The sequence below is a fragment of the Stegastes partitus genome, unplaced genomic scaffold (assembly GCF_000690725.1).
Source record: "Stegastes partitus isolate 25-593 unplaced genomic scaffold, Stegastes_partitus-1.0.2 Scaffold501, whole genome shotgun sequence".
Lineage (NCBI taxonomy): Eukaryota > Metazoa > Chordata > Actinopteri > Pomacentridae > Stegastes > Stegastes partitus.
Window position 1 is genome coordinate 340,398 of NW_007578232.1, and position 20,727 is coordinate 361,124.

A 20,727-nucleotide genomic window follows, 5' to 3' on the forward strand; every position below is an offset into this window, starting at 1 on the left:
ATCTAGATCGAGGAACTACTAAGAAATCTAATAATGCAAGCAAACAACATGAGAGTGACGGACAAGCTCAGTCTAGTCCATTCAAGCTCTTAAATGTAATCCTACACTGATTGATTAGTCAATATACAGATGGCAGGGTAGGTGAAATACCCCCATACGTCTTGTCTATGGCTCAATCCCGTACATGAATGCAGGTTCTATGAGCTTATTGAAGTCAATCAGCAGCTCTATATTTATCTTTTTATTTGTTTGTTTTTCACACAAGTGCTTTTTTTTTTTTTTTTAACTGAAACATTTCCACATTCACACAGACTGCCTTCATCTGTCATAGGGGCCACAGCTAACAGCGATTAACCAAAACCTCGCTGCTGCTTTCACTGTCAGTGTAAAACGTGTTGAAAACACGCTCTGCCAGCCTCGGAAAGGCGGCAGCGCTTGTGAGTGCTACGCATAATTCAGCCACCAGGTTTGTCAACACACACGAGCTCCTTATGTGTTTTTTTTTTCTGCCACTGCTGACTTGCCAGCAACATTTCCACTGTCGAGGCTCTGCTGGTCTCTCGTTTCTTATCGCAAACAAACAAAATCTAACATGCATTTTGAGATTAAGAGATGCTGCTTGACAGATGTTGTCAAATTAGTCTGACTCACCGGATGTAGACTGCGGGTTAAGGTTACCGTCGGCTTTCACATCCTCCTCTTTGGGCCACGCTGAAAAGTTTTCCTGCAGTAAGGCAGCCCTGCTAGTTATGTTTTTGGCGAATTAGCCATTTTAATGACAGAGCTGGCGTCCCTCTGTGCACCAAAACAGTTCTATCATGATCGCTTTAAAGAAATACAAACAGTGTGTTTTTTCCCCCCTTCTCTATAGCAGACTGCAAATGAGGCATAGCAAGAACATAATGTGCTGCAGGATGCTCTGGATATGCAAGACTACATTTGGACACTTACAGGATAGTTATTTGACCCCCTTTTTTTTTTTAGCTAAATAAACCTGCTGCTGGCTTCAACCACATTTTTACAAGAGTGGAAGGGGTTTTCTTATCTAACTCTCAGCAAGAATGTGAATCAGTCTGTTTCCCCAAATGTCAGACTAATAATTATAATTCATTATGTGTGCTTTGAACCGTGATGTTCGGTAACTGAGCCTTTCTTTTGTCATTCCCAGTCTCCTTCAATGCATCTGTAGAGGTAGTTTTCTTCTTCATTAGCTTCTAAAAGAAAGTCACATATGATTGTTGTTTTAGTGTATAAGTCTTTAAGAAATCTGCGTTAATCCATGTTCCTTTGTAGATTATATTGCACCCGTGATATCCCACTGAGATGAAGTCATCACTTGGGGTAGATTCAGTGTGGCATCAAAGCCATATCGAGTGCAGCCAGGGAATTCATTAGTGTCAGTGGCAATATGGACAACTGGAGGATCCCGTATCCCTTATGAAGCAGCGCTGGAGTTTAACTTATTAAATATTACGACTAACTCAGGAGCACTCAAAACCAATTGAGACATTAAAAAGCAACATATTACAAGTTTGTTTGCGTAGAGCTGTATTTTGGTCCGCCACTCCGTACTATGTGTATATCCTAACTGTTTTGGCCGTCTCAAATAGTTAAACGAGTGGGCTTGTTGTTTAGATACGTCCTCCTACCCATCTGTCTTCATCAGTCCTCAGTCAAAAAATCAAAAGACACATAGTTTGCAAATTTCTCATTACCCAACACAAGGACTGCGGTGTTATTTTCTCTCCCTTTTCTTTTAAAATTCTACACTTAATGAGAGAAATACATTACTGTGTGCACAACCGCTGCATGCATTCTTTCTCCCTCTCTCTCTCTCTCTCTCTCTCTCTCTCTCTCTCTCTCCCTATAATAAAAAAACATGCACTCCTGGCAACCAAGGCTTCATTAACTCTCCCCTCCAGAGGCATGCATGCAAATGAACAGTGTTTGCTTTGCACATCAATGAGCCACGTCACACTCGATACAGGATACCAATGTGTCCTGCACGCTTACACATCCACCCCAGAGTCATATATAAGCATATATATACACATTAGTATCAAGGAAAAGGCAAAATGGAAGATGGTTAAAAAAAAAAAAGAAGAGGAACACGAGAGAGAGATAGACAGAGGAAAGACAGAGTTGGAGCAGCATGTGTTGTGTCTCCATCCATCATAGTGAGTGTTATGTGGCTCTGAGCTGTCTGGCTGCTGTGTCATTACATCCATAATGCCTGTTGCCTCTCACAGCACACACTATCAATCACACGCATGCACACATACAAACACGTACGACACGCGCACGCACGCGGGTTGTCGCGCGTTTCTGCTAAAAATTAAACAGTTTAATTTTGAAGCCATCGCTTGCCTCAACACCACCCCTCAGTGTTCGCAGCTCCAAGAAGTATCTGCGTGTTCCGGCCCAATATTTGCTCAGGTATCCTGCTGGGGGGAAGTGGGCTGACACAAAAGAGGGCCTGTGCGTGAATCTTAATGATGTGTAGGTAAATCTGGGATGCCCACACGTCTTTGACTAATCTTTAATGGCGGTCTTACAGGGCGATGCTTTCTCTTCTAGACGTTATTGCGGAATGCAAAGAAATGAACGCTTTAACAGAGTTGTTGGATTCAAATCTGATAACAGTGATATGCTGTATAATATTCATGCTAATGTGTCCCAGACATAGGCGCAATTTAAGGTAAGAGATAAGATAAACTTTATTGAGCCTTACATGTTACGGCAGCGACATACAAATGAGGCATCGAAGAAGCAAGACAAGAAAAGAAAGATATAATAAAGACTATGTGCTCTTTTCACATATACAGAAATGGCATAAGGACTTTAAGTGTACAGTTACGGCGTGATGGATAATGTACCCACTTGAAGGACACAATTCTAGTATATTTTTTCCTTTATCTATGTGTCTGATTTCCAGCCACCATTGTGCTGAATGAGCTGAGCTGGACGGAGGCATTGGAGGATGTGTTCAGACGGAACAGGGAGGATGACCCGACCCTTCTCTGGCAGGTGTTTGGTAGCGCTACAGGCTTGGCCCGCTACTACCCAGGTAAAAAAAAAAGAAATCAATCTAACAAAGCATCTCTTTGCTTCCATAAGTTGTTGGTATCTTCACACTCAAGCCGTGTATGTTGCACAATTATCATTCGCTTGACCGACGATACTTGCATTTACTCACTTGTTAAATAAGCTCAGTCTGGTCTGGATTTTATGTGCGGCGACAGAGATGCTTTCTTTCTGTATTTAACCGCGGTAGTCCAGTGCTGCTCTCTGTCGTGTGAGTGTTTTCTCCGCCAAGCTATTTGTATTCATGAGATTCCCTGTCATCATCGACTCTATATAGCTTTATGGAAAAAGTTTAATAAAAAAGTCTAATATTCATAAATTTGCATTGGCCCTGGATTTATTCCTCTGTTTCTTTTTCGAACCTCTTAGCATGCATGACAGGTGGTCACACACACACACACACACACACGCTCTTGCTACTGGCTTGTTTTCATGTTCCCCCACTCTAATAGCATACAGGTAGAGAGCAACTGATTAGTGTCTAAGCAAGTGAATCCAGTGCTGTGTGCTTTGCATCTCTGATTAATATTTTATCTCTCCTGTTTATCTCTTTGTGGATATTGTTAGTGAGCATTAAAAAAAAAAAAAAAATGTTGATGGTGTGATGCATTTAGGATTCTATCCAACAAGCCAACTGTCATTATGAGACAAAATGTGGCTTTTCTTGTCTACGCAATGACTGACAGTGACTCCGCACCGCCGAGTGGAATGTGACACTGCATATTGCAGGATTTTGGCAGATCGGCACCTCAGTCTGACAGTCAGATGTGTCAGAAATGAAACCAAAATAGGAATTTGTGTTTATTCCCTTGGACTATGATAAAAAAAAAGATAAAATTACTGCACACTTATAACACATATCTAATCTCCTCCTTTAGCCTCTCCCTGGATGGATGCTCGTAAGACCCCCAGTAAAATCGATCTCTATGATGTCCGCAGGAGGCCGTGGTAAGAAAACTGGCACAGATATTAAAAGCATCATTCAGTGGTGGTCAGAATGCAAACTAAAAAAAAAAAAAAAACAGTCATTTTCTGTTTTTATTTATATCTTTGGGAGCTGCCTATGTGATTGTTTAGATGCAGGCGTTTATGACAAGAATGTGGCATCATTGCTTTTAATTGATATGTTTGTAGTTCAATCAAATAATGTCTGTAGACTCTCAGCGGAATGGAAACATGTCTACATATATTTATGTTGTATCTTGTGTAATTAATTCCCCAAAGCAAACCGTGATAATTGGAAAATCTGTTGTAAAGGTCTTAAGTAATTAGTTGGCAGACCTTGAAATGAGACATTTTGTTAGACAAACGTACACAGTTCATTGCATTGAATGCCTATCTTAACTTTTACAGTAGTAAACTATTCGAATCGTCCACAAAAGTATTGTTATTAAGAATGTAATGCTAATTCCATCCACATTGCCCAGCCAAATATTAATAAAATATGTCTCAAAGTGTAAAGTAATATTGTGTTATCCCAAAGTTAATTATTATGTAAATCGCTGCCCTTCAACATTCAATGCTTTTCAAAGTGTGTGTGGGTTTCCTCGCGGAAATGTGTTTTAATTTATTAACGTCCATCTAGGTACATTCAAGGAGCCGCCTCGCCCAAAGATATGCTAATCCTCGTGGACGCGTGAGTTGCTTCATAATCTCACTGATCCATAACCTTCTCACATCAGTCATGATTTCCCCTGATTAGAATGCATGCCTTTCTAGATTCGCCACATAATGCAACGTATTTCCCAAAGCAGAAGCAGTTCTAATTACACTGAGTAGAATCTCGCAGGACGGGAACTGAGCAGACAGATTGAAATGAAAAGCTGTCAGGTTATTTTATTTCTCTTTTTTTGTCTTTTAGGAGTGGCAGTGTGTCTGGCTTGACTCTCAAACTGATCAGGACCTCTGTCAGCGAGATGCTGGAGACTCTGTCGGACGACGACTACGTCAACGTGGTTTATGTGAGTTATTAAAGCTTCTTCTTGCCGAATTCTTGGGCGCGTGGCCGCCGGGATGCATGCTGAGAAAAGGGACGGAGAGTGAAAGATGGATTCGTGATGTGCGAATGGGCTTTTTGCATTGACGCACCCATTCAGATGCATTCTGATACATTCTCACTTGTCTACAATACACAACAGATGCCTACACACACACATACACATACAGGACGGGCAGAGAGATGGATGACAAGTAATGAAATATGGATTTCTCTCAGGTCTGGCCACCCTGAAACAGACCTTTAATGAAATACCCACTGCTCTATTTGGTGTACAGGATTAAAACTCTGCACTACATGCCCCCACCATACCTTCAGACCCACAGCTGCGGTGGCGCCTGTGTATGTCCATTCCCACTGCTCCTGACGGAATTAAAACTGCACCTCTGACTGAAGTGAACCCCAGGAAACACTCATTCATCACCCTCTCGGTCTCTCCATCACTCGTTCCCTTTCATCATTGGGTCATGCAATTCCTCTAAGCATTTCACCGTATAACATCCATTCATCTCTTTGTGTCAATGAATGATCTCCCCGTACGCTTCCACCCTTCTATACACAATTCCACAACTTTTCCTCTCTTCGCCGTCCCCCCACTTTCTTTCCCCTTCATTTTCACTCTTCTCGCCCACCAATCACTTCCTTCGTTCTCCCTCTACACCATTTCATTCTCCGGCCATCTATTTCTAGGCCTTCAACGTTAGTGATTACGCTCAGAGAGAGCCAATCAGGAGGGCTGTGCGATGCGTAGATGGGTGCCTGTGGAGGTGTTTATTGAGATGGGTCTTTATAGAGGTTGGAGCTGGCTTCGTTCTCTTCCCCGCCCCAAAGACAGCCATTCAGGCTCTGTTTCCTCTCCCCGGGGACCCTTTGTCTTGGACACAATGTATTCTGTTTCATGGTGGACTTGTGATTCTGCAAAGATGTGCAATTATTGGAGTCTGTTGTGGAGCTCGGCGTGCGTGCATGTGCGCGTCTGAGAAAGCCAGACGGAACGAGAGCGGGAGCAGTTCAAAGAGTGAAATCCAATTCGGCTTCGACTTCGAACTTTTTGAAATTTTCCTTCAAAACAGAGCAGGGCAGAAAGGACGTTGCAGACGCACCACGGATGCATTAGGGTGTTAAAAAGATCATTTAAGTTTATTACGGCTCCGGCTGTGTAATTTCAGAGATCTGGGAACACAGTGTTACTGCTACAGTCAGCTTGAAACCAAGTCAACAATATAGCTGCAAAAAAAACCTCGACTGTATGTGGAAATAAGCATCTAGAATACTGCTGAAAATCCTCTGGAAATGCAGCAGGTCCACGTTCAAACTGAACAATCTGGATCATAATTTCAACATTTACTAACTCGATCGTTGCACATTTTCAGATCGGAGCAATGTCATTTCCTGAGCCCGATTTGTATTATTACCAATAGGAAGGACGCTCAAAATTGCGAAAACAAGACAATAATAATGAAGTATTATACGCTGGAATTAGAACTGTAATCTCCCTGTCGCTCGATCAGTTAGCAAATCGGAAATCAGTTTGTCCTCACTCCAGCAAAACTCATTCTTTCTCCCCGTCGCCCTCCCTCTACATCTATTTCTTTCAGTCATTGGCACACTCATTCATACAGACACACACACACAGTGCCCTATGTCTGCCCCTGAGGGTGTTGTTACCTGTCACTAAATCATTAGTCTCTGATATCACCCATAAATCGCTCCTCATTAACAGTAGCCCAGGGACTAAGTTGGCATTTGGTCACGGAAGATGCTCACACTCTTCCTTAACAGCTGGGCAGGTCAGAGGACTTGCTGATGGCTGCCTTTCTGTCTTTTCTTTTCCTTGTCTGTCCTCATCTTTTCAGTTTTTTTTTTTCACACTTATGTTCTCGCTTCTACCTCCCTCCCCTCCCCCCCAACCCTCCGAACCTATCACCTCGCTGAGCCTCTGTCATTTTTATCCAGCCTGCTCAGCCATGTTAGCCGGTGTCAGCGCTGTTAGCCGGTGTCAGTGCAGCGGGCATGCCAGAGAGTACTAAACCAGAATAGCAGAGAGTCCGGTGGGATTAGAGCTTGAAGATTAGCCTTCTCTCTTGTGTCATCACTAATCCATTCCCAAGGCCTGGACCATCACACACAAATGTAAGAGCCGTTGTAATAGGATCACAAGAGAGAACAGTGGAATTTGCAGCAAACACGTTTGTGGCGCAAAACCAATATCCCGATGTTTTTCTCCGTAATTACACAATATGCATTTCCTTCAGGTTTTTTTTGCGTAATTGGTTTATCTACGAAAACAATACACGTCAAAATACCGTGTGATTGATGTGTCACATATGCTACGTGAGCTCGTTATTTTCTATACGAGATGCAATCCTGTATTCACACCTTCCTCCCACCCCCCTTTTCTCTTTTTGTGTCCTCTTTCCTCTCACTTTCTGCTCCTCACCCTCCCCACCTTCCTCACTTCTCCTTTTAATAGATTATGTGATAAAAGATCCCTGTCTGCTCTTTGCGGGCAATTATGTGAACTTCCATTGTGTTTGTGTGTGTGTGTGCCTCGCATGTGTCTGTGTGCGCTCACCTTGATTCAGTCTCTTTTCTTTTTTTTTTGTCAAACCGAACAGCCAATGCGATATTGCCTCTCAGTTCAATAGAGATGTGTATGTCTGGTTATTGTCATTCTGAAAGGAACTTCAAGGCTGCTATGCTCCTTGGGAACACACACATACCCACGCACACATGCGGTCAGGGCTCTTTTTTTTTTTGTTGCCTCCCTGCTTGTCTGTGTAGATCAGTGTTTTTCAGCGTCCCTATTGGCCATCTCACAGAGACACATTGATTAGTCAAGATCGATGAGGTGCAGTATTGTTTTAGAAGAGTTCTGCAACACAATGGACGTGCCGTTTCGCCGCTCCGCTGTCCCACGTCCTTCACGCACTATTATTAAATATTCTTTCCCATTGTGCAATTTAGTCTGTCATTCGTACTTATTGTCATCGGGAACACTTTGAAAATGCCCTTTCTGCTAACTCTAGTGGCTCCCGTTCGGATGTTTACCTACGAAAAGACGGATCGTTAGTTTAACTCGGTATAGAAACCTGACTTATGCTAATGCTGGGTGGAGTATTTGTGCATATGTGTGCTGCGGGGTGGAAATGAGGAGGTCTCACCTTTAAAAAAAAAAAAAGATGGTGTTGCTGCCTAACCTCGTTTTTATATAGCAGAATCTTGTTTCCATGGGTACCAAATCTTTGAGCACCGAGGATGTGAAGCAATTAGTGGGGCTTGATGAATGTGTCTGTTTACCACTCCTGATAACAGCCAAGGCCAGGTGGGAGTGTTTGTGTGTCGTGTGTGTGTGTGTGTGCCGCATTTGTATAATTGTTACATATGCACGCGTGTTGTAGTTGCGTGAATAATTTGCAGGTCCTAACTCCTCGCCTCCTCTCCCTCCCAGTTCAACACCCGGGTGAAGAAGACGGCGTGCTTCGACCATTTGGTTCAAGCCAACGTGAGGAACAAAAAGCTGCTGAAGGATGGCGTGCAGAACATCACGGCTAAAGGAATCACAAACTACACAAAAGGCTTCGAGTTTGCTTTTGAGCAGCTCTCCGTGGTGAGAGAAGAAAAAAAAAACGTGCCATTTTGTCTGATTCGAGCGTGATTGAGAAAACAAGGTGCAAAACAAGTTTTGAATGAATGCAGACTGTGGATGCCTCCATGTTTCAGCAGCAGTCGACTGTTGTGTTTTATCGCCACCTGCTGGTCAAACGCACTACTTAGACTGTATGAACACAGATTATTACAGGTTAATAATGAATGATGTGGTCAGCTCTGGACATGGAGGATTAGTGATGCAGTGGGTTAGATATGATTTGATAAGAGCAGCTGCAAGAAGCTACAGACGTAAAAGTTTGTTTGTTGTTGTGTTGAATGAAAAAAAAAATGAAGCAACACAGGATGAAAGGCAGTAGGTTTGATCAACTGTGCACCAAAATGCATAGAATTTGTGAACTTCTGGGCATCATGCTTATGCACATATGTCACAGGAACTGACTACGGATACTGAACTATTATTTTATTTTATTTTATTTCATTAATCCGCAGCTGAAGGTGATGATGATGTTGCTAGATGATACAATCTAAACAGCAAGTACGCCAAAGATTATAGTAACAAATATCTTTCCCGAGGCCCAAATTTTAGATGGTCCAATAGACTGAAGGTGTTCTTAGGCCACTTAAATGGCTACAATAAATTACACAGTAGTCATAAGACAACCTTTTCTTTTTTCTCTCCCTTCGACTAGACTAATGTGAGCAGAGCGAACTGCAACAAGATCATCATGCTGTTTACTGACGGAGGAGAAGAAAGAGCTCAGGCCATACTGGAGAAATACAATGCGGACAAAAAGGTATACAAAAGACACACAAAGTCTTTTCAGAGTACATGATTTACACTGATTTCCTGGCATCCAACCATAACTGTAACTACTACTTGCCTATTCCTAACCCTTGCTCTAACCTTACACCTATTCTTAACCCTTTCAACACGACCACTATATTGGGCTCCAGTTTTATGGCGACTTTCTGTTACATTAGTTGTGATTGTGTATCAGTGGGAATCCCCGTATGTGAACAAGCGATTCAGTCATGACATTAATTATGCAAATGAAGTAAAATGACGTCGTTTGACCCCAAAAATCACCAGAAAACGGGATTTTCGCTGCCTCAAACCATCAAAACTAACGAATTACAAGACTTTGTCTGATGTCTCAGTATATAAGAACTGATAACACTGGGTCACAAAATAATGAAGGTGTCTACGATTTTTTAACTGATTTAGGACATTTTTGCAACGCTTAATCCAAACATGACATCTGCTTTTCTGTATCAGGTCAGGTTTTTTGCCAACTCAATTATAAAATAATAATTTTGTCACTAAATCAATGACATTTTTTGACATTAGCGATTGATTTATTTTAGTATTTCTTATATGAAATCGGATTTTAGAGGAAAAATTTCATTTGATAATCAATTTCATAAGCTAAATGATCCAAAAGTTGATGAGCGTAAACATTTGTAAAGGTAAATACAGGTAAATTGGATGTTTCATCAAATCAAAATTTTGACCTCATTGAGCAAAACCAATGGAATGTGTGGATTCAGCACATTGCAGTTGTCCAAAATCAGCTCAGAAAACTTTGACACCAAAATGGGTGTAGACCAGTGTACTTAACTGCATATCCCTGGTAGTTACCTTTACCTTTTATTTTTCACACCTGTATTTCACCTGTATGTATATGCCAAGAGTAAACTTCCATGTATACTATATTAAACGTCAACGTGTCTACTTTTGATTGATACCAGACATGTAATGATGTGAAGTCCACTAGTGATCAATCAAAACCATATCTGATCATGAATTTCAAACCAAAGTTACTTAGTGCTGTAAGAGTTAAGCATATCTTAAATTTAATGATTTACTTTCATGGGGACTTGCATTTCGTTCCCAGAGGGGAGCTTTGTCCCCAAAATGTAACCACATTTATGTCCCCACAACATGAATAATTTAAGCACACACAAACACAAACTAGAGGGTGTGATACCTTTTGGAACTCCCTTTGGGCTGAAATTTCCGTGCGCACTTCCTCTTTACCCACAAATTTATGCGGATGGCAGATGACGTATTTGCATTTTTTTATTAAACAAAAGCCCGCTCTCGCACAAGCTGGTCTCAGATGAGCATTTAGGCGGGGTTGCACACACACACACACACTTCAACATCGCTGTCAAAACAAGATGTATACAGGGGAAGAAGCATCAAAGAATATAATGACAAACTTCAAAGTCAGATGATGTGATAGAGCTTTTGTTTTTTTAGACTGAAGACACATTTTGCCTGGAACACTTTGCTTTGAATGTGGTGTTTGTGAATAATCTAATGCATGAAAACGAACTGTCTGATCATTTTAGAGATGATACAGAACATGTAATGATGTCATATGAGGGACCAGTTAACTAAAATATCTGTTAAATGAAGAGACAAAATGTGTTTTTGTGTTTGAGCAGGGCAGATTTTTTTTTTCATGATGATGAATGTATATTTTTTAAATCTTATGCTCCAGGTGAGGATCTTCACCTTCTCAGTAGGACAACACAACTACGATAAAGGACCCATTCAGTGGATGGCCTGCTCCAACAAAGGTACAGATCACATCCCACATCACTACTGAACACTGCTGTCAGTTTGTTGCCATACTAGACGGTGGTCTCCTTATTGGGTTTGTCATCTCAAATGCCGGTTTAGGACATCCAAGGGCAGAATTAAACAGTGCACTTAGTGTAAGGATGTCTGAAGAGGGCAAACTGTGAAATGATAGAAGACATTATTGTTGGGAGGAGCAGCCTTCGGGCCTATTTGTCATCTGCCCTTCTCAAACATCCTTGGCCAGATGTTTAAAACATTAGCAACTCGAACAGGGATGACTGCACTCGGATCATCCCGTGGAGGAGTGCAGCGGGAGAGGGAGGAGGATCAGTAAAGAATCTCACCACAAGCAGAAGCTCTGATCAGCACTTCTTCCATGTGCTTTTCTCTGTCTAATAACTCACCTGACACAAGGACAAAACCACGATGCAGCGCTATGTGTTACATGCATGCTTGGTATCTACAACTTCTAACATGTGTGAGTGGGATCCTTTGTTCAGGTTACTTCTATGAGATTCCTTCCATCGGAGCCATCAGAATCAACACACAGGTGATTTGAGAGCATAGTTTCCACATTCATCATGCATTTAAAGAAGGGATTTGTCTGCATGGAAGGAATTTAAATGATGTTGTGTGTCTAATTCAGGAGTACCTAGATGTCTTGGGTAGACCCATGGTTCTAGCAGACAAGCAGGCCAAGCAAGTCCAATGGACAAACGTATACCTCGATGCTCTGGTACGTCTTTTCACTCACAGCACAGATTCAGCCATAATGTTCAATGAATCTGTTCCACCACACTTAGAAATATTGTTGCTTGACTCTCCATCAGGAACTGGGTCTGGTCATCACCGGAACGCTACCCGTCTTCAACAGAACCAAGACCGTAGACGACAGGAATGGCGAGGTGCAGTAAACAAATGCATGACCGCACGGTGGGTGGAGTCGGCCCGACGAACGTGTTTTTTTTCCTCATCCTCTCTCTCATACCTTCCCATCAGCACCAGAATCAGTTGATTCTTGGCGTAATGGGGATTGACGTGTCTCTTGATGACATCAAGAAGCTCACGCCACGCTTCACAGTGAGTTCAACGCCCATGTGTGATCACGTGCACGAGTCTGGTGGCTTCTGTGACTCATTTGTCAAGAACTCGCTCAGATGTTTCCCCCCGCGGAGCAATTAGCGAGTGATATGATTTCATTAGACGGGTCGTTCCTTCCTGTTGTCTATGCAAAATCATACACGGAAAAAAAAAAAGAATGCCCTTGTTATTAATTACAACATCTTTGTTCCATGTTTGTGTTTTGGGGGCCACTGAGGCTCTCCCTTTACATGTTTCTAACAGCCATTACCAGTGGGTTGCCATTATGCCATATGTGTATTAGCATCATGGGGTTTTCTGGACACAACAATTAATTTCCTTCTCCTCTGTTCATCTTTCTTTTTTTTTTTTTTTTGTCAGATTGGTCCAAATGGATATTACTTTGCCATTGATCCCAACGGATACGTCCTGCTGCACCCCAATCTCCAACCAAAGGTACGGCATCTGGCCCTATGCATCACTTTGTGCGGCTCAGCAGGTCAATGTCTCGAAGCATTACATTATATTCTGACTCTTCCACATGGTTTCACAGTAACCGCTCGCACTCGGTGAATAATATGCAGGCTAGCAGATGGCGCGGGCTCTTTACACAACTTTTCCATGTGCTGTCACCTCATCAATCTTCATAAAGAGAATCCATTCCCCAGTTAGAATATGACTCGATATCATCGGCCCTCAGATATCGGTTAGAAGGTCACGTCTACCATATGGGATTAAATAGATATGCAGACTTGGCGGTGCGCTGGCATATATGTTTAAGAATGAAGGATAAAAAGACACACCGCGGGATATAGCAGAGATAATATGTTTTAAAGTGAAAATGCTCCATCCCAGCCTGTAATTTCATTTGCTCTGCCATGAGGATATATCATGCTACTGATGTTTGTGTTTCCTCCCACACATAGATTTAGAAGTTTTCTCAGTGAGAAAGAGTTCTTGAGGGTAGCCTTCACTGTATTTAGTTCTGGTCAGTTATATTGACTAGTTTTATTACATTACAAAATGCTTTTACGAGGCTTGAACTTAAAATATGAAGGAAACACTTCAACTAGTAAAATGCCACTTAACATACCAACTTTAATGCCGCCTGTCTCGACCTGCCAAAGGCCCCGAATAGTCAGTTACAGTTTCTCAAATAAATGCAGCGAGACTCGTAGCCACTGGCAGGTATTAACATGTGACCCGGTGTAAATTAGCCACGACCCCACAAAAAGGTTCCAGTTCGCTTTTCGGCAAATCCCACCGCAGCTCAGCACCTTCAGCCCGAGGCGAGCGAGCGCTGACAGACTGCATAAGAGCCTTGTTCTCCTCCCCAGAACTTTTAAAAGTCCCTGCATCTGAAACTATTAATCTGTGGAGACACAACACTGAGGTCCCATCGATCAATCCGCTTCCCACGGTTAAATTCATTAAGACAAACTCTAATGGATCCAATTATTTTAATTCTCAGTTTAACAGGTTTTGTTGATGGCCTAATTCACATTCTGTCAACGCACAATAAATCAGTTATTAGCATATGACTGCAAAAATACGGACGTAACACGAACAGAGCTAATCTAGTGGCAGTGGTGATGTTAAGTAGATTATAGCTACTAGACATGTAGAATATGTATACAGTCGTCCTCCAATGTATTCACACCCTCCCATTAAAGAAAAGGCAAAATTCACAATAGTCACTCAAATAACTTGAAACTGAAAAAAGTAATAATAAATAAAAATTTGCTAAATTATGATTTAGTGAAATAAGACATTGCTTTTGAATTGTGGTTGAAAAGAATAATTTAAAAAAAAAAAGAAAAAAAAAAGGTGCAGACATCTGAGAGTTACAAAAACACTTGATTGCAGTGATTGGCTCAAAGGGTTGTTCAACAAAATATTAGTTTACGGGTCCCATCATGCTTGTTTTTTTTTAATATTTCTGTTGAACCACAATTCAAAAGCAACGTCATGATTTTTATTGAATTTTTATTTATTATTACTTTTGTCAGTTTCAGTTCATTTCATTGACAGCTGTTCCTTCTTTAATAGGAGGATATGAATACATGTGAGGATGACTGTACACTTCCATGTAATTATGTCTTCTGGTTTTCTAAGTTAATGCAATGGCGGGATATTCTGAAACATCACAAATGATTTCCTTTCTTTCTGCTTGTTTGAATAGAATTTTTTCTCTTGTTGTTTTTTTTGTTCTCTTCCAGTATTTTGACTCAGACTGGAACATGTGACAAAGTTGTGTGTGGGTGTGTTTATGTAGAAACACTTCTCGAAATGACTGAGCTGCAGCTGGGAGTACGCACTTAAAACAATGTGCTTCGTTTGTAGAACGTCAAACCTCATTTCCCCCCACCACAAATTTGTCAAAACACTGTGCATCTTTTTTTTTTTTTATAATTTCCCTAGAAAAGGATTCGTAACAGGAAGCTCAGGCTCAATAATAAGTATGCGGTCACTTTTCACGAGGTGAGGTTAAGTAGGTTGTGCTGTAGATTGCAGAAGTAGTTTCTAAGGTAGTTGTGTAGAGCTTCTGTATTACAGTCTGATAGACATGATCGTAGGTAGATAAAGTAGCAGTCGCCATCAGTAACCATCACTTTTTGCAGCGGCTGTCACTAACATGTGGTTTTGCGTCACTATGTCTAAATTCCTCACAAACCTCTCTAATGTTTCTGCTTGTGATGATTGTTCTTGTTATGGAAAGTTTTATTAATGTGTTTGCAATTATGTGCTGTGTAAGTCTCTGGATGTATTTTGTAACTGGGTTGAGTAAAAGCAAGGAACAAATTCTAGTGATTTGAGTTACCTTTAACAGGAAAACTCTCTGAACCCCAAAACCTGCACATTGGGTTGAAAGGCATGTTTGTCACATTTACACCATTTATCAGAACCAGAAACTGTACAAACAGAGACAATCATCACATTTTTGATGGTCAGTGAATGTATCACTTGCTGTTCCATTTTGGAAAAGTACCGTAATTTCCAGACTATGAGCGCACCTGAATATAAGCCACACCCACTAACTTCAAAAAGAAAAAAAACAACTGTACATGTGCAGACCGCACTTGTCTATAAGCTGCAGGTGTCCGTGTTATAACAGGAGATATTACACAGAAAGATTTTTCTTAACTTTTAATTTAATACGTACCGGTAACATACACAAATATGTACCGTAAATGCTTTTTTTTCCGAACAGTGCCTGTAACACAGCTGGTTAAAAAAATAAAAAAGCCTACTAGGAAAAGTCATCGATCGCCATCTTCATCTTCCTCCTGCGCACTAAAACCACTAAAGTCGTCTTCTTCAGTGTCGGAGTTGAACAGCCTCAGAATTACTTTGTCTCTCTGTGTTGTCACTGTTGTCTCGAGGCAAATTTGTAAAAAACGTAAAAATCCTTAAATTAGCCGCATCATTGTTTAAGCCTCAGTGTTCAAAGCGTGTGAAAAAAGTGGCGACTTATAGTCCGGAAATTACGGTAACCAAATTTTAAAATTGTGGTGTGTCATTGAAATCACTTCGCTCTACATTTCTCATTTAAAAACAAACCAAAAATGAACCATTTACACCAGATTCTTCAAAAAGAAGAATATAATGAACTCACAGCGAGTGAAAACGTGAAGCAAAAAACACACAGAAATCATTTGGGGTTCAGAGGATGTAAAGGGGCAAAGCTGGCCTACATGACAGTTTAATGCACTTTTTTTTTTTAGCTTAACAATTCAGCTTTAAAAATATGAAACAATTCAAACAGGGCTGCACAAGGCAAAGTAACACAATGGGTTAGACTGAGTTGCTGAGGTGTAGCTTTGTAGAGAATGGGTTTTGTGTTTAGTGTTGATTTCCAGAGAGCTTTTGTAGCGTTTTGCCCCCTTTTTCCATATAAACAGCTTTGGTTTTAGAAGTGCAGCCAGCTTTAGTGGGTAGTAAAAGAAACAAAGAAAATACAGTGGGAAAGGAAAGGAAAGGATGGAAGTTACCATTACATTGTTATACAATTATGCTTGTGTTGATATCACTAATAAGATAATGCCACTTCAGGTTTCCTCTCAAATTCAAACACTGTGAGCTTACGACACAGACACAGGTATTCTCAGATTAAGCCCATGTAATATGCTACTTTTCCTAACAGGCCTTCATACTGTAAGGCTCATTGTGGATGACGTGAATACTAAACGTTGACTCAGTCCCTTCCTCTCTCACTCTACTGGATGTTTCATATTAATCACACAAACCTCCCCTGTTGCAGCAGTGTTTTTATTTTGATCTCACACCCCACATCACCTCCAGAATTCTCTCGTGGACATACTCTCTCATTCTTCTTGCTCCTCTTCTCTCCCTCCTCATTTCTGATTTGATCTTTTCTCTCTTTGCTATTCACACCATGTAGCATCCTCCCTCTTTCTTTTTTTTTTATTTTATCTCTTCATATTTTCTCCTGTCTTAGTGCATGTTTGATGTTTCATTCTGTATCACCCAGTGTTTTACCGCTTGATCTTTTATTCTTTCTTTTCTCATTTTCATGTTGAGACGCTTCATCTTCGCCATCTACCTTTCGCTGCTTCGTTTCGTTTCGCTTACATGTAAGGAAATCAACTCGCATCCTTTGCTGTAAATGATGATTTTGTTTGTCGTTTTGTGCTTTTTCGCACTTTATCTGTTGGTTTATTTTTAATTCTACTCTTTCTCTCGCATCCTTTAAAGTCAAAATGCATCTCGCTACGCCCCAAAATTCACAAAACTGTGTTTCGCTTCGGCACTACTTTGCTTTCATCGCATTACCCCACATTTTGAGCGAGTAAACGCTCTGGAGGATAGGCTAGTATCAGATTCCATGTACTGCTGTTTTATAGAGAAGCACTAGATTACTGCTACTATTTTATACCGCCGTAAAGCCACTCAGACGTATAGGGTTTTTAAGAGAGGACATTTAACAGAGTTCAGTGTCACTTTGTATCAAATCTGCTTCAGCTGTGTCTGGTGTCAGATATGTTGTCAAAACGCTGCCATATGGTCCCCTTTGTTTTTTCATGGATTTGATTAGATTCACGTGTCAAGGAAAATGGCTGTCATTGCTCCTGCGCTGACTACAAAAGAACTTAACTGAAGTCGTATGTTATTAACGCGTAAATGCATACCTGGTGTTGTTAGCGGGACAGTTACTCTGTGATAGTCAGACTTTTTTCTCAATCGATTAAGGGTTAAGTGCTGAAGTCGCTGGTGTGAAACGAACTATTTGTCTCACAATTCACAGAAAAAATGTCAAAATTGAAGGTTTTTTGTAATGTTTTAATCGAAAAACTGTGTGAAGAGCCACCAACTGATAGTTATGATATCCACTTATGAAAAATATTTTGAAAAATACTTTATTTATTCCAGAAGGGAAATTCAATTATTATCCATCCATCCATTATCTATACAACACTTAATCCTCACTAGGGTCACAGGGGGCTGGAGTCTATCCCAGCTGACTGGGTGAAGGCAGGGGACACCCTGGACAGGTCGCCAGTCTATCACAGGGCTACACTTAGAGACAGACAACCAAGCACATTCACACCTACGGACAATTTAGAATCACCAATTACCCTCAACATGTTTTTGGACTGTGTGGGAGGAAGCCGGAGAACCCGGAGAGAACCCACGCTGCACGGGGAGAACATGCAAACTCCACGCAGAAAGATTCCGGTGCCCCCACCGGGACGCGAACCGGCAACCTTCTTGCTGCGAGGCAACAGTGCTTCCCACTGTGCCACCCTGCAGCCCTCAATTGTTATTATTATTATTATTATTATTATTATTATTATTATTATTATTTTTGAATAACTGAGTGATAATTTCCAGTTTTATATCATGGAGGTATTGTATCACTCTTACAATGCAGAAAACCAGCCACAATGGTACATAGGGGTGTATGTTTTTCTCACTAACATAACAGCATTGCAGCTATATTACAGGTTTAGTTCAGAGCCACGTCTTCTTTGATACTGAAGGGTTTCTATTATACCAGCTCTGAAATGCACCTGAGCACACTGAGGATGAAAAGTTCCTTTTTGTACCATTCATAAACCAGATCATTTAAAAGCAGAACCAAGGCACAGTAACACGACTCAGAACGGCCCAATGGTTAAAATTTGTACTCCCAAGAGAAGCTCGGACTGATGAGAGAATCTCATCACCTCGACTGCCTCGGCCATGCTCCTATAAACACCAAAGCAGTTTTCCACGAATGACTCGGAGACGTTCTGACAAACACACATGTTGGAGAAAATGAAAGGAGCTGGTGACGTGTTTTCCAAAAGGTGATTCATGCTCTGAAAGTCTTTTAGTTGGTCAAGAGCAAGTAAACAATTCACGATGCACTCAATCACAGATTAGTGCGGCCATCTTTGTGCGCAAGAATAACCACAGGCGAGCGAGCGAGTGATTGTGTTGCTGCCTATTCTGGGTTATCACTAAGATACAGCAGTAATAATATCATATTCCTGCTTAACCTGCCTCATATTAATACTCGAATGCAATAATGTCTGAAAACAACCTGCGCTAAGATGCAGAGGAATTCTTCTCTCTGCTGATGGGAAGAACCCATCTATTAAAAAATAACTGAAAAATGGTACTCCGCATATTGTATCATTTTTCTGTATCAACTCAGCCGGCTTCAGATGAAGAGGATTTAGAAAAAGGGTTTTCACATAAGAAAAAAAAAAAACTGCTTCCAGTCTATCTCAGCATGCGGCTAAAATAAAGGTTTCTTCTGTGTTTTGCTCACAACCATCCCTTTTATGTCTCGTTAGATTGGCTTGTGTGTAGTTTTCCTAAATTGCACAGACTAAATGATGATACTTTCCACAGAATCCTAAATTCCAGGAGCCTGTAACTCTGGACTTTCTGGATGCTGAGCTGGAGAATGACATCAAAGTGGAGGTAGAGTATGCAGATACATGGAAACCCCCCCCCACACACACACACACACAGATTCACAGCTGGATACATCCAGACAGGTATCCAGGTGCCAGATGTCTCACGTCTCCTCATAAAGCTGCTATGGAGTGATTTAACCAGTGTCCCTAACTTGTTAGTATGAAGTTATGAGACAGACTCTTTTCACATTAGCTGACACTCAGTGAATCAGGTCCGGGTGACACTGTCTTGTTTCTTCATGTCTCCCTGCAGATCAGGAGAATGATGATTGATGGCGAGACGGGAGAGAAGACTATTGACACTCTGGTGAAAACTCAGGATGAGGTAAGAGGAGAAATGGTGGAGGAGGGAGTTTTACACGATCTTGGGGGAACTTTACATTTGTTTTGGATGCTGTGAGAGTTGTTATAGACAAACTGAGGCTTTTTATTTGTGTATTGTTAATCAAATTCAGTGAAGGAAATAGTGAGGGTTCCTGCTGCAGTGCTAAAAATACAGCATGATTAAATGATTCAGCCACACTGACATATTAAGGCAGTGTAAAAATTTAATAAGGCACATTTGTCTGAAACTGTTGAAATCTGAAAACTTTGCACCTCTATTTTTTATTAAACTTACACTATGTTTAGAGTTAAGAGTTACGCTCCATGCTGCAGAATGACATTGCTCACTGCTGCTTGCAGGAATTAAGGTCTTGCATTGAGAACAGGTTTATCTATTTACACAAAGCGGAAAAGAAACATGGAGAGAATGCAAAAATGCACCGCTGACAATGTGCCAGACTTCGATGTTTGGGAAGAAAATAGTCTCTCTGCAGCAGCATTTTTCACAGGTTGTTTTCTTAAGCAATAAAAAAAAAAAAAAACTGCCACATCGCATTAGCATTACAGAGCATTTTTCTGACTGTTTTTGTGTGTATCATGTTTGGCAGAGGTACATAGATAGAGGAATCAGAACCTACACATGGGCACCGGTCAACGGAACAGACTACAGGTGAGACATCGCTTTGTTTTCAGAAGGCTATATGTTTATTTGAAGCACGACAGCTCAATGCCACTAACGACTGAGAACACTCCAAAATGATGGAGGATGCTGCTTGAACCAACAGGGGTCACTCTCTTGTTTCTTACATCGAGCTCTGCTTGGATCCTGTTTTGCATTTCACTGAACATGCACTGATTTTTTTATTTTTGTAACTATATTTGTCTTTTCTGCAGCCTGGCTCTTGTTTTGCCGAAATACAGCGAAAACTTCATTCAAGCTAAACTGGGAGACGACATGATACAAGCCATGTGTGAGTATGACGCCCGGGATAAACAAACAAAATCAATAAGGTTTAATTTTGCCGGAGCCTCGCACACACACAGCCGACTCCCGTGCATACTTTCTTTGGGTTGCACTCCTGAGTATCTCTACTTACTCGCTCCTAGCTGGA

General features: G+C 41.1%; 1 protein-coding gene across 1 annotated transcript in view; it reads left to right on the forward strand.

Annotated features, from left to right (window-relative positions):
* LOC103361381 (voltage-dependent calcium channel subunit alpha-2/delta-1) overlaps positions 1–20,727 on the forward strand; it is a 73,635-nt gene that overhangs the window by 35,729 nt on the left and 17,179 nt on the right. The window contains exons 7-22 of the mRNA XM_008287446.1: positions 2,936–3,067; positions 3,963–4,032; positions 4,670–4,720; positions 4,946–5,045; positions 8,532–8,690; positions 9,382–9,486; positions 11,200–11,278; positions 11,783–11,832; positions 11,929–12,018; positions 12,113–12,187; positions 12,288–12,362; positions 12,744–12,818; positions 19,224–19,295; positions 19,545–19,616; positions 20,224–20,285; positions 20,510–20,586. Coding sequence (XP_008285668.1) covers positions 2,936–3,067; positions 3,963–4,032; positions 4,670–4,720; positions 4,946–5,045; positions 8,532–8,690; positions 9,382–9,486; positions 11,200–11,278; positions 11,783–11,832; positions 11,929–12,018; positions 12,113–12,187; positions 12,288–12,362; positions 12,744–12,818; positions 19,224–19,295; positions 19,545–19,616; positions 20,224–20,285; positions 20,510–20,586 — 1,344 coding nt within the window. The remainder of the gene's footprint in view (positions 1–2,935; positions 3,068–3,962; positions 4,033–4,669; positions 4,721–4,945; positions 5,046–8,531; positions 8,691–9,381; positions 9,487–11,199; positions 11,279–11,782; positions 11,833–11,928; positions 12,019–12,112; positions 12,188–12,287; positions 12,363–12,743; positions 12,819–19,223; positions 19,296–19,544; positions 19,617–20,223; positions 20,286–20,509; positions 20,587–20,727) is intronic.